Raw genomic sequence first — 13022 nt, forward strand, 5'->3', positions numbered from 1 at the left:
TTACTCCATATGAGACAGACGTAGACAAAGAGCATATGATTTTATGAATACTTTATTACCTCACCTTCTGTAAGAATTTACACTCTCTTATTAAACAGATTAAGTCGCTACAAGTTACATTAAAATCATTATGTACAATGATATTAACAGACAAAATAAGAACCCTCCTTAAAAATTGCTCATTGCAGAGCCTGCTCTACATAGCTGAATTTATACAGCCTAACAATAGTTAGTTTTTCCCTCAAATGACCTCCACCATCATGGTCACTCCATCATAAGGCTTCATACATATTTGTCTACATTAAAAGCATATGACAGTACAAATTGTCCTTTCAAATGAGACAGTTGCGTGTGGTAAGTAGTGTGATGTTAACCTATAGGCTACTATGACTCACTTATACTGTGCAATCTAGGGACAATGGTGGTGCACATGAAACAGCATCAAACTGGAGAACCTACACAATAGCGTGTAACGAATACACTCCATACACATCTGTTAAAAAAGGTGCCTCTCTCTTGGAAATTATTGGCTATCCAAACAGGAAGACACATGATTGGGTTTTACAGTTAAATGATATGCCGACTCATTGTCAGGCTCTTTTTGGTCACTACTCACTAGAAAGCCAACAGTGCACCCTCATATAAAGATATAGCCTACCAGGAGGGTGGTGTCAAACTTCATCCATAAGTCAGTTAGGGCTTATGTGTAGTTAACATTCATGCAACACCTCCAATTCATGTGATAACGTTGTTGCTTGGTACGTAGCTTTACCAAAGGATTTCATCCTAACTCCAACAAACTATTAAAGCTCTGTGGAATAGAATGATAAGTCTAGGGATGCGTCTCAAATGGCCCCATATTCTCTACATAATGCATTACTTTTGACCAGATCTCTATAACCCTAACCCTAAATGGGTGCCATTTGGGATGCAATCTAGCTTTATAAAATAAGGCTGTTGTGTAATAGAGAATGTCGATGTGAGCAAATGATGAATAACATAGCCCATGGGGAAATCATAAGATAACTCATTTCGGTAAAGTTCAGAAATGGCAATGTGCTTTATAATCCTAATATTTAATCAAACCTTGGAAAATATGACTAGGTCAAAGTATTTTCTGTGAAACTTAATGGACAGTAAATACAGCAGTGCACTTGTGTTAGAGCACAAGTTCAACAAATATAGGAGCGGTTGCCATCTTGTGTTCAATAGAAGAACTGCAATACACATATCAATGAGCGTTCGCTGATGTCAGATAAGTAGTCTACTTTACAACAGCACAAAGTGAAAAATCATGATTCAATAGCATTTTCTTGGTTGAAAACAAAAAAGGAATGTTAAAAATGTACAACATGGGAATCAGTAAGAACGTACGCCATAAAATACTGTCTGTAGGACACATGTTTTAACTATTAAATTCTAAAGTTGAGATTTGTTTCTTTAATCTCTGATCTAGTGTCCTTCCAGTGACCGTTACCTTTCGAAATAAACAGCGTAAAAGCAACAAAAAGTCGAAGTAAACAATTCATTCACACGGTCACCAATTTTTAGTACCTTTTGAAAGACTGCCTCTGCTTTCAGTACCATTATTTTAGTCCTGCAGTCTAGTCAGCCTCCCAGAGCTGTTTATTTCAACTCCTACAAAAACATTTTCCTCCCGTTCCTATAACATAAAGATGAACAACGCACAGATTTGTATGGACGTGGGCGCTACCTGAAAAAGCGGAATGACAATAATTACAGATTTTAAAAAAGACAGCATTTCTTTTTTTTACAATAGCCGTCTCAAGAGTGTCATGATTGAGTGAACTATGTGTGCGTGTGTCTGCATGTGTGTGTGTGAAATACATTATTTGTACTTATGATTTGGACGGATATGGAACGAAGCTAGTGTTATAACATAAAGAGAGTCAGGGGGAGAGCGCAATCTGGTTTACCATAGCAGACAAACCGTGATCACATGAAACAAGTTTCAATGAGATAAGAGGATAGCTTGAGTATTTAGTTGAGTAAAAGGAGGAAGAGAGTGCTGATAATTGATGAGACTCAAGACCCTAAAGAAAACGACCCTATCCAACTGTATTAATTGGTGACGATTTTTCTGCTGTGAAAAATTGTGTTGTCTTGAATGGGGGGAAATCCAACCCGAATTCTGGCAATTGTGCACAAGAGAGAGGGAGGTACATACAAGTAATGCCCAACATATATCTTCAATTATATAAAACAATGGCGTCAGTGGGCGGGGCGTGTAAACCAAGACAGTTCGCCCTTGCACGCACGCACATTTAAAGAGAGGGAGATGGACAGACATACAACCTCTAATTACGCAATGACACAAGCACAAGGAATGGAAGTATCTTTTTCAATTTCATCCACTCAGTGTTTCCCATTGTGAAACGGCTTCACATCATGCCATCAAGCAAAATAGTGACCGGTGAGTCCTTTCCATCTAGCTTCCCCTATAACCACCATTTTGATACATATTACACAATTTCTTTCATTCATTCATATGAGACTACAGAGTGTTGACTTCAGCACGTTTCCATTGGCACATCATGTAATGTCCGGATAATGTCCAGATAGCGTCCGGATAACATCCAGATATCCCAAGCCCCTTCTTATAATTCTCCTACTTCCACAGAGAGTTCTAGAAGAGAGGCAGATGCAGATGCCACAACGTGGTCCAACTCAGGGCTGAAGGTTGAATGGGTGGGACATACAAACAAAGGCACCTGGTCCGTGTGTGTGTCTCCCCTGCCCTTTCCCTCCTGTTTTGTCCACAGTGGAGAGTGAGAGAAGGGTTTGTGTCCACCACCACCACCAAAGGGGGTGTTTGTGTGTAAACACCAGTCACCCATTGGCCCTTAATGTGGAAAAGGGGCGGGGCTTTTTGCTCCCCCCTCTGCATTTCCCTCCCCCACTCTAGTGGGTAACCTCACAGTGTGAGGTTACCCACTAATGTGGTCCCCCTCGCCGGCGTGGTCTCGGTCGGTGGTTCTGCTGTCACAAGTCGGTGACTTTGTTCTCCACGGCTGCAGCGACCTGCTGGAGCCGGTAGCCCAGTTGCATCTTCTGGGCCATGCTGTCCTCCTCTAGGGCCCCGATGATCTGAGAGCGGGAGGGATGGAGAGAGAGAGAGAGAGAGAGAGAAAGGGATGAAGATAGATGGAGAATGGTGGAGTGTGATTGAGAATGGTGGAGTGATAGACAGAGAGATGGAGAGAGAGAGGGGGTGGAGTGAGAGACCGAGAGAGAAAGATGGAGGGAGAGAGGGAGGGATGGGTTGGAGTGAGACAGATAGAGAGAGAGGGAGTGAGACAGAGAAAGGGATGGAGAGAATGAAAGAGGGGGTAGAATGAGAGAGAGGGATGGAGTGAGAGAGGGACAGAGAGAGGGAGAGAGGGAACCAGAAAACAAATCCAGTTTAGAGCAGGTGCAAGGTAAACCAAAGACAACTGATTCGTTATTCCATCCAACCAGACAAGCGACTGAATGAAAACTCACCTGGTCATAGTATTTGTTGATGTACTTGTACAACTCGTGCAGGGCAACAAGGTAATTCAACTCTCCTGAGTAATTCTGGGAAGAAAAAAACACATTTCCTAGTCATTACAAATAAATAATAAGCTTAATTGAAAATGTGCTAATATAGGTTAAATTAACAATAGGACAAAGAACAGATGAAAGGGATAGTTCACTCAAACTTTGTTCTTTGGTATTTGTTCCAAAATAAAACATGGAAAAAAATGTCAGCAGTCAAGTTTTCAAGATGGAGCACTTTCAGTACAGAGCAAAAACTGTGATGATGGGAAGACCACTTTTGCGAATATCACTTTTGGGGGAACTATCCCTTTAAAGGAACAATACAGTGTTTACTGAACGAATAAACTGAAGAAAAAGACCCACCCTGGAAAGTTCTGCTAGAGCTGAGTTCATCTCCTGGTCACTGGCAGAGATGGTCTGTCTGATGTCAGCGTAGTACCTTTCCACCATCTGCTTGTAACGGGGGATGTCTCGGGCATACAGCAGTTTGTTGATTGGTGAATCCTGGAGAGAGAGACGGAGGGAAGGAGAGAGATAACCAGTTATAAAGAATCACATCCTCCACCTTCCATCGTCTCCCATGGCCAAGTCAATACTTCCGACACCCCCCTTGGTCCCATCCCTCCCTATCAGTCTCTCTCCCTCTCTAACCCTGCCCAGCTTGTGCTCAGCAGTGGTGCAGGAGTCCATGAAGGTCTGGGAGATGACCGTCAGCACGGCGTCCACGTGGTCCGAGGGCTGGACGTCAAAGATGAACTGGGGGTTCTTCACAATGTTGATCCAGAACCTCAGGGGCAAACTGGAGGCAGGGAGGGAGGGAAACAGCGTTACAGAACTGTTATTGTCATGTTCACATGCTACATATATATTTGTTTATTTGGATCCCCATGATCTTTAACAGAAGCAGCAGCTACTCTATACAACGATATACAAACAATACAACGAAAAATTGTATGTTAGTGTGTCTGTGTTTGTTTGTGTCCCCTCACAGTCCCCACCGTTCCATAAGACGTTTAATCCGTTTTTTTTGCAGTTTGCTTGAGTAATTGGAGATGGGAGTTCAATGCGATCATGGCTCTGTGTAATACTGTGCGTTGCCGTGAATTCGTTTTGGGGACTGTGACGAGACCCCTGGTGGCATGTCTTGTGGGGTATGTATGGCTGTCTGAGCTGAATGTTATGCAGACAATCTGGAATTGTCATTACAGTAATATATCTCATAAAAACTAGGAGAAGCAGTTAGTATCTCGACAACCCTCAACCGGGAAATACTGGCATGCATGTTGTTGATGTTCGTTCTGTATGTGCAGTTAAGGGCAAAGCGTGCTGCTCTGTTTTGAACCAGCTGCAGCTTTGCTAGGTCTTGATTTGCTGCACTTGACCATATTACCGGACAGTAATCAAGATGGGACAAGACCAGAGCCTGAACAACTAGTACAGTTGATTTTTGTGTAAAAAACGCAGAACATATTTTTTTTACAGACATATGCCTCCCCATCTTCACAACAACTTTGTCAATATGACTTGACCATGATAATTGACCATCCAATATTATACCTAGGAGTTTAGCTTCCTCAACTTGTTCAATGGTCACACCCTTTAGGCACAACTCCAGTTGAGGTTTAGGTCTTAGAGAATGGTTTGAACCAAATACAATGCATTTAGTTTTAGATGTATTTAAGACCCGTTTATTATTAATCACCCATTCTGATACTGACTGTAACTCCTTATTTAGAATTTCAGTGAGCTCACTGGCTTTGGGTCATCCACATACATGATCATTCTAGCGTTGTGTAAGACCAGTGGCAAATCATTTGTAAAAATAGAGAAGAGTGATGGCCCAAGGCAACTGCCCTGAGGCACTGTATATTTATAATGTTAGAGAAGCTTCCATTGAAGAACACTCTCTGGGTTCTATTGGTCAAATACAATTCTCTCCATCAGTTTACTAAGAACAGGCAGCAATCTGATTCGGCTGTTAGATACATATCATATCACCAGACCACATACAAACATACACACACACACACACTCACAAAGATTCACAAAGACAAACATGTTGATCTTCCAGATGTGAACGGCATCGGGATAAGTGTGTGTGTATATGTGTGTGATTGAATCTATGTTCATACTTGTTATGTGTGTAGGCACTTGTGTGTGCCATGCGTCTGCATCAGTGTGTGTGTGTGTGTGTGTGTGTGTACCTGTTGGTCTTCCAGATGTGGATGGTCTCAGGGTCAGTGATGGCGTGGTGTTGCGCCTGGTCATCCAGCAGGTCAAAGAAGTACTTGACTGCCAGCGGAACGGGACGACTGGTGGACAGGATCACCGTGAACAGATCGTCTACAAACTTCTGCAGAGTTCCCTGTGGAGGGAGGGTGGAAGATGGGGAAAAGGTTAGGGTTTGAAAGTGGGTGGAAGGGTGTGTGTGTCTCTACAGTATCTGACTCTTCACTTGATTCTTAGTGTGTATGTGTACATGCAATGCGTGTGTGTCTGTGTGCATCCAGTATCTACCTTCATAGAGAGCAGGCGTGTGAGGTAGATCTCTGGTATAGCCTTGGCCCTCTCCCTCTCCCTCACGCTGCCCCGGCGGTGCTTGGGTAGCTCGGGCTCATCACTGGCCTTGACCAGGTGCCACAGCCTCACCCCGCCCTCGTCCGCATCCTCCAGCATGGGCGTCTCTGAACGAGGGAGGGGGAGGGGGAGAAAAGAAAGGAGAAGGGTTGAGAAAGAATATAAAAAAAACTAAATGTTTATCTGGTATCTTTTATTCCATGTCCACAAAAGTGAACATTGGAGTCAACGTTTCAGCCTAGTGGCCTTTCACAAGATGAGATACATTTATACTTATTCTACAAAAACGTAGGTGGAAGAAACTGGTCATATAGCTACAGTGCCTTGCGAAAGTATTCATCCCCCTTGGCGTTTTTCCTATTTTGTTGCATTACAACCTGTAATTTAAATGGATTTTTATTTGGATTTCATGTAATGGACATACACAAAATAGTCCAAATTGGTGAAGTGAAATGAAAAAAATTACTTGTTTCAAAAAACTAAATAACAGAAAAGTGGTGCGTGCATATGTATTCACCCCCTTTGCTATGAGGCCCCTAAATAAGATCTGGTGCAACCAATTACCTTCAGAAGTCACATAATTAGTTAAATAAAGTCCACCTGTGTGCAATCTAAGTGTCACATGATCTGTCACATGATCTCAGTATATATACACACCTGTTCTGAAAGGCCCCAGAGTCTGCAACACCACTAAGCAAGGGGGCACCAACAAGCAAGCGGCACCATGAAGACCAAGGAGCTCTCCAAACAGGTCAAGAACAAAGTTGTGGAGAAGTACAGATCAGGCTTGGGTTATAAAAAAATATCTGAAACTTTGAACATCCCAGGAGCACCATTCAATCCATTAATAAAAAAATGGAAAGAATATGGCACCACAACAAACCTGCCAAGAGAGGGTTGCCCGCCAAAACTCACGGACCAGACGAGGGCATTAATCAGAGAGGCAACAAAGAGACCAAAAATAACCCTGAAGGAGGGTTATGTATGGCTTAAAGTGGTCCTATCTGTCCATAGGACCACTTTAAGCCATACACTCCACAGAGATGGGCTTTACGGAAGAGTGGCCATAAAAAAGCAATTGCTTAAAGAACAAAATAAGCAAACACGTTTGGTGTTGGCCAAAAGGCATGTGGGAGACTCCCCAAACATATGGAAGAAGGTACTCTGGTCAGATGAGACTAAAATTGAGCTTTTTGGCCATCAAGGAAAACGTTATGTCTGGCACAAACCCAACACCTCTCATCACCCCGAAAACACCATCCCCACAGTGAAGCATGGTGATGGCAGCATCATGCTGTGGGGATGTTTTTCATCGGCAGGGACTGGGAAACTGGTCAGAATTGAAGGAATGATGGATGGCGCTAAATACAGGGAAATGCTTGAGGGAAACCTGTTTCAGTCTTCCAGAGATTTGAGACTGGGACGGAGGTTCACCTTCCAGCTGGACAATGACCCTAATCATACTGCTAAAACAACACTCGAGTGGTTTAAGGGGAAACATTTAAATGTCTTGGAATGGCCTAGTCAAAGCCCAGACCTCAATCCAATTGAGAATATGTGGTATGACTTAAAGATTGCTGTACACCAGCAGAACCCATCCAACTTGAAGGAGCTGGAGCAGTTTTGCCTTGAAGAATGGGCAGAAATCCCAGTGGCTAGATGTGCCAAGCTTATAGAGACATACCAAGAGACTTGCAGCTGTAATTGCTGCAAAAAGTGGCTCTACAAATATTGACTTTGGGGGGGGGGGGGGGGTGAATAGTTATGCACGCTCAAGTTGTCTGTTTTTCTGTCTTATTACTTGTTTGTTTCACAAGAAAAAATATTTTGCATCTTCAAAGTGGTAGGCATGTTGTGTAAATCAAATGATACAAACCCCCAAAAAATCCATTTGAATTCCAGGTTGTAAGGCAACAAAATAAGAAAAATGCCAAGGGGGGTGAATACTTTCGCAAGCCACTATAGTTTGGCTGCGCACTATAGAGGAACAACAAGACATTTCCCAGAGAGAGAGAGAGAGAGGAACTAAAATGCAACTCGAACTCACTTTCCCCTGCTACGTAGTCATGATTGTCGTGGTGGATGTGTTTGCTGTGGCGCGGGACCAAAGCCACTGTTGCGCCGTCTGGAACCTGACACACAAAAATAACAACAACAACTGTTATAAATCTCTCAAATGGTTAGTGGATGCACTATGAAGGCTTATGAAGGCTTATGAAGGGTTAATGAAGTGACACACCTTTAAGTAAAGGCTTAGAAACGTGAATGTTTAAATCTTAAAGCTTTTATGAATGCTTTATAAAGGCTCTATAAATACTTTACGGAGTGTTATAAACTATTTATGAAGCGTTAGGAAGGCTCTATGAATGTGTGGGTGCAGACCTTGTAGTGTTGTAGTGTATTGAGGCGCTTCCAGTTGCCCTGGACAACAGATGTCAGGTCTTCATCAGACAGGATCAAATGACCAGCTACACCGGACCTCCACTCTGAAACAACACACACACAATGTTAGACAGGGCTATAGACAGAATTAAATAGAACACTATATTATAGAACACTAAAATTATATTAAAAGAGAGAGATCGAAAAGAGGCTGTGTGTGTGCATCTGCGTGAATGTGTGTGCGTGCGCATCTTTGTTTGTGTGTGTGTGTGTCTGCAGTGTGTGTATCTACGTGCACATCTTTCTGTGTGTGTGTGCTTCTCACCCAGGTCCAGGGAGTCTGTGTGTGGCCGGTGGGAGAAGGAGGTGCCCTTGTAGACCTGGTCCAGGAGTTTCTCCTTCACCTGGGTGATGGTGTCTATGTCCAGCACCTTGGAGGGCAGCGGCTGGGTCTCGTTCACCCCCCCACCCTGCATCAACACGTTCAGGGTCTGGGAGAGTGTGAGGAAAGAGAGAGAGGATGAGCTTTCAAATCACTCACAAAGCACACTTTCTTGGAAGTATATTTTTCAAATTTTTAAATCAGTCTTAGGATAATCTATTTATCTATCTCTGGTTTTTCACTGGAAAAAAATAACTGTGTGTGTGTGGTTAGATTGAGTGCACGTGTGTGAGTGTGTGTCTGAACCCTTGAATGCATGTGTGTGTGTCTGAACATCTGAATGTGTTTGTGTCTTTGTGTGTCTGTGTGAGTGTGTGTCTGAACCCCTGAGTGTGAGCATCCTCACCAGGGTCTTGTACTCCACGTCCTCTCGGAGCAGGCGATTGTCGTTGAGCGTGTACTTTGCTTTTCCCGTCACCGCATCCACTGGCCCCTTGTCCACCTGGTGCTTGATAGCCCTGAACAACATGTACAGGGACTCGCCTGCAGAGTCCTAGGGAGAAACAACAACAGTTAGCATCATGCTAGCGAAACAGGTAAACAATTAGCATCAGGCTAAGAAATCAGGTAAACCATGCTAACGATCAGGTAAACAATTAGCATCATGCTAATAATCACTGTCCTGGGAAAGATGAGGACACGACATTTACCAACATACAGTAATTACCTTTACGCTAATAAATGCTAATGCTACAAGGCATTTTGACCCAGGTAAGATATAGATCGCCAAGTATGCTTCAAACTGGCATGGAAGACATAGTTAAGATTCCCACCCCTGGAATAAAGCCTAGGCCCCGTTCAAATTATTTGAAAGTGCATCCTTCCTTCCTCCTTTCCATGGAGTAATCACTGATTAGAAATGAGCCGTTTTATTTCTGTCCAATTGTGTCTCATCTATGATTACTTCAAGGAAGGGAGGAAGATGATGCACAACAATGCACTTCTAAAGAATGGGGCCATAATGTCTGTCCAATTGGCTGTGTTTACGCAGGCAGCCCAATTCTGATCTTTTGCCCAATTATTGGCAAAAAGATCTGATATAAAACCAATTGGTGGCAAAAAAAAAAAATCAGAATTGGGCTGCCTGTGGAATGGGGCCATCATTTCCTCCTCTTTGTGTGGCAGTAATTCAATTCATGTGGGCCGACTCACCCTGAGGAACGCGTAGAGGCAGATGGACATCCAGTTGGTCAGAAGCTTCTCCACCACTGTCTCCGTTCTTCAAAATGACAACATGTTAAAAATCAGTTACAGGTCGATGGAGCACAATCCTACCCCAGCCCGACACACAATCCCACCCCACCCCCTGACCCACATACCCCCACCCCCCCCACCCCCTGACCCACACACCCCCACTCTCCATCTTTTCCTATCTTACCTCCGCAGCATGAGTTTGGGGTTCTTGGCCACATACTGCTCCACTAGATCGTTGAGGAGGGTCTTGAGGATGTCGGTGAAGTACTCCAGTTTACCATGCAGTGCCACTGTCAGGAGAGATGCCACGTAGGCCCGGTCCCGAGGCGAGAACGTCCGCTGGCTCTCCAGAGTATGGATGAACTGGGAGGGAGGGATGGAGGAAGAGGAGAGAGAGGAACGACAGAGTTAGAAAAAAAGAAAAAGGGATCGAGAGACCGCCAAATATCAACCATGAATACTCTCCCATAACAGTTCAACGAGAAGAGGCTGGTGTATTCAGGAAGAAGAGGATGGTTCTCTTCTGTAATTTGAGTGTTTTTTCTTTCTCCCTTGTTATAAAACTAGACCAGTCTGTTATAGGCTACACAATTCAAATCCTGGTCTAAGTCTTGCTAGGTCAACTACCAATGTTCTTCATCACAGTCATTGCACCTTGCCTGCTTTCCTTCAAAACCACTCGTCTAAAACAAACTTTCAGAAGTGCACTAACGTGGTAAGAATCGCATATCATCACCACTGTCCCCCTACCTTGGTGAGGAAGAGTTTGCTGTTGAGCAGGTTGGAGAGCTGCACCAGGCCTTGCTCCACTGTGGCCCGTCGACACTCCTGCACGTCCAGATCCCTCCGCAGGGGCGACTCGCGGTGGCCCGGGAAGAAAATCCGCTCGGCATAGCGCCGGTAGTCCAGGAAGGGAATGCCTGAGCCCACCAGGTCACTGGACATGTCCATCATCTCCGTCATCAGGTCTGGGGGGGGGGGGGGGTCAGGGGCTCAACGGTTAAGGGAGTATGACCTTCCTTGGAACACAGATCAATCTAATAAATGGTTGAGTGAAAGTCAGTGGAGAAAAAGGGCCCCTTAGAGGCAGAACCTAAAGGGGTCACCTAAATGGACAGATATATTGTCCAGAAATTACATCATTGGACAGAAAGGGTCACACCCCCCCGATAGCCATGAGAAACTTCCCTTAGGGAACTCGTATTTTACCATGCACCGGTTTTGATGCACGGACCGGTTTGGGTTTTTACTTTACCTTCTATAACAGTATTTTAATTGTTAAACGTGATACGTCCATTTTGATAGTTTACTCAAGTCATCTCTCTCCCTCTCCTCCTGTATGCTGCTTCCCCTTACGCTTCACTACATCAAGCCTTGCCCCCGTCCCTCAAACACTCACCATGCTCAAAGTGCCTGCTCACTGTATTCCAACTATAGCATTAGAATAAGCATTCTATTTCCATGATTCCAACAGTTCACCAATTAATTAGGCCTAGATTTTTTTAAAGATGCTCAACATAATTGTTGGTTGAAGTTGGATTGAACAGTATAAAACAATCAGAATGAAGAAAGTCCCGTTGAAAAAGTATAATTTAAGTGCTGCCACCCTAGGGGTCATGAACTACTCATAAAGCATATTTCGAACTTTCATTATTCAAAAACCTACCGTGAAATACCGTCATAAAAGTGAAAAATATCTTGATGACATATTGGCCATATCACCCAGCCCTAATTTCCTGTACAGTCGTGGTCAGTGTTGGTCTTCACAAAGTTCACTGCTTCAGTGTTAAGAGATATTTTTGTCAGATGTTACTATGGTATACTGAAGTATAATTACAAGCATTCCATAAGTGTCAAAGGCTTTTATTGACAATTACATTAAGTTTATGCAAAGAGTCAATATTTGCAGTGTTGACCCTTCTTTTTCAAGACCTCTGCAATCCGCCCTGGCATGCTGTCAATTAACTTCTGGGCCACATCCTGACTGATGGCAGCCCATTCTTGCATAATCAATGCTTGGAGTTTGTCAGAATTTGTGGGTTTTTGTTTGTCCACCCGCCTCTTGAGGATCGACCACAAGTTCTCAATGGGATTAAGGTCTGGGGAGTTTCCTGGCCATGGACCCAACATTTCGATGTTTTGTTCCCCGAGCCACTTAGTTATCACTTTTGCCTTATGGCAAGGTGCTCCATCATGCTGGAAAAGGCATTGGTCGTCACCAAACTGTTCTTGGATGGTTGGGAGAAGTTGCTCTCGGAGGATGTGTTGGTACCATTCTTTATTCATGGCTGTGTTCTTAGGCAAAATTGTGAGTGAGCCCACTCCCTTGGCTGAGAAGCAACCCCACACATGAATGGTCTCAGGATGCTTTACTGTTGGCATGACACAGGACTGATGGTAGTGCTCACCTTGTCTTCTCCGGACAAGGTGTTTTCCGGATGCCCCAAACTATCGGAAAGGGGATTCATCAGAGGAAATGACTTTACCCCAGTCCTCAGCAGTCCAATCCCTGTACCTTTTGCAGAATATCTGTCTGTCCCTGATGTTTTTCCTGGAGAGAAGTGTCTTCTTGGCTGCCCTTCTTGACACCAGGCCATCCTCCAAAAGTCTTCGCCTCACTGTGTGTGCAGATGCACTCGCACCTGCCTGCTGCCATTCCTGAGCAAGCTCTGCACTGGTGGTGCCCCGATCGCGCAGCTGAATCAACTTTAGGAGACGGTCCTGGCGCTTGCTGGACTTTCTTGGGCGCCCTGACGCCTTCTTCACAACAATTGAACCTCTCTCCTTGAAGTTCTTAATGATCCGATAAATGGTTGATTTAGGTGCAATCTTACTAGTAGCAATGTCCTTGCCTGTGAAGCCCTTTTTGTGCAAAGCAATGATG

At 44.0% G+C, this 13022-nt stretch overlaps 1 protein-coding gene across 1 annotated transcript in view; it reads right to left on the minus strand.

Moving 5' to 3' along the window:
* Nucleotides 1–36: 36 nt before the first annotated feature.
* The window catches only part of LOC311138670 (plexin-B1-like), a 37505-nt gene continuing 24519 nt past the window's right edge, over nt 37–13022 (minus strand). Inside the window, exons 23-35 of the mRNA XM_084173451.1 lie at nt 10889–11106; nt 10323–10501; nt 10097–10163; nt 9291–9437; nt 8828–8993; nt 8503–8606; nt 8168–8252; nt 6061–6227; nt 5748–5908; nt 4195–4342; nt 3907–4047; nt 3505–3579; nt 37–3108 (exon numbers count right to left, since the gene is read on the minus strand). Of these exons, the coding sequence (XP_084029577.1) occupies nt 3004–3108; nt 3505–3579; nt 3907–4047; nt 4195–4342; nt 5748–5908; nt 6061–6227; nt 8168–8252; nt 8503–8606; nt 8828–8993; nt 9291–9437; nt 10097–10163; nt 10323–10501; nt 10889–11106 (1763 nt within the window). The 3' untranslated portion in view covers nt 37–3003. The remainder of the gene's footprint in view (nt 3109–3504; nt 3580–3906; nt 4048–4194; nt 4343–5747; nt 5909–6060; nt 6228–8167; nt 8253–8502; nt 8607–8827; nt 8994–9290; nt 9438–10096; nt 10164–10322; nt 10502–10888; nt 11107–13022) is intronic.

This window comes from Coregonus lavaretus (assembly GCF_964263955.1).
Source record: "Coregonus lavaretus genome assembly, chromosome: 12".
Taxonomy (NCBI): Eukaryota; Metazoa; Chordata; class Actinopteri; order Salmoniformes; family Salmonidae; genus Coregonus; species Coregonus lavaretus.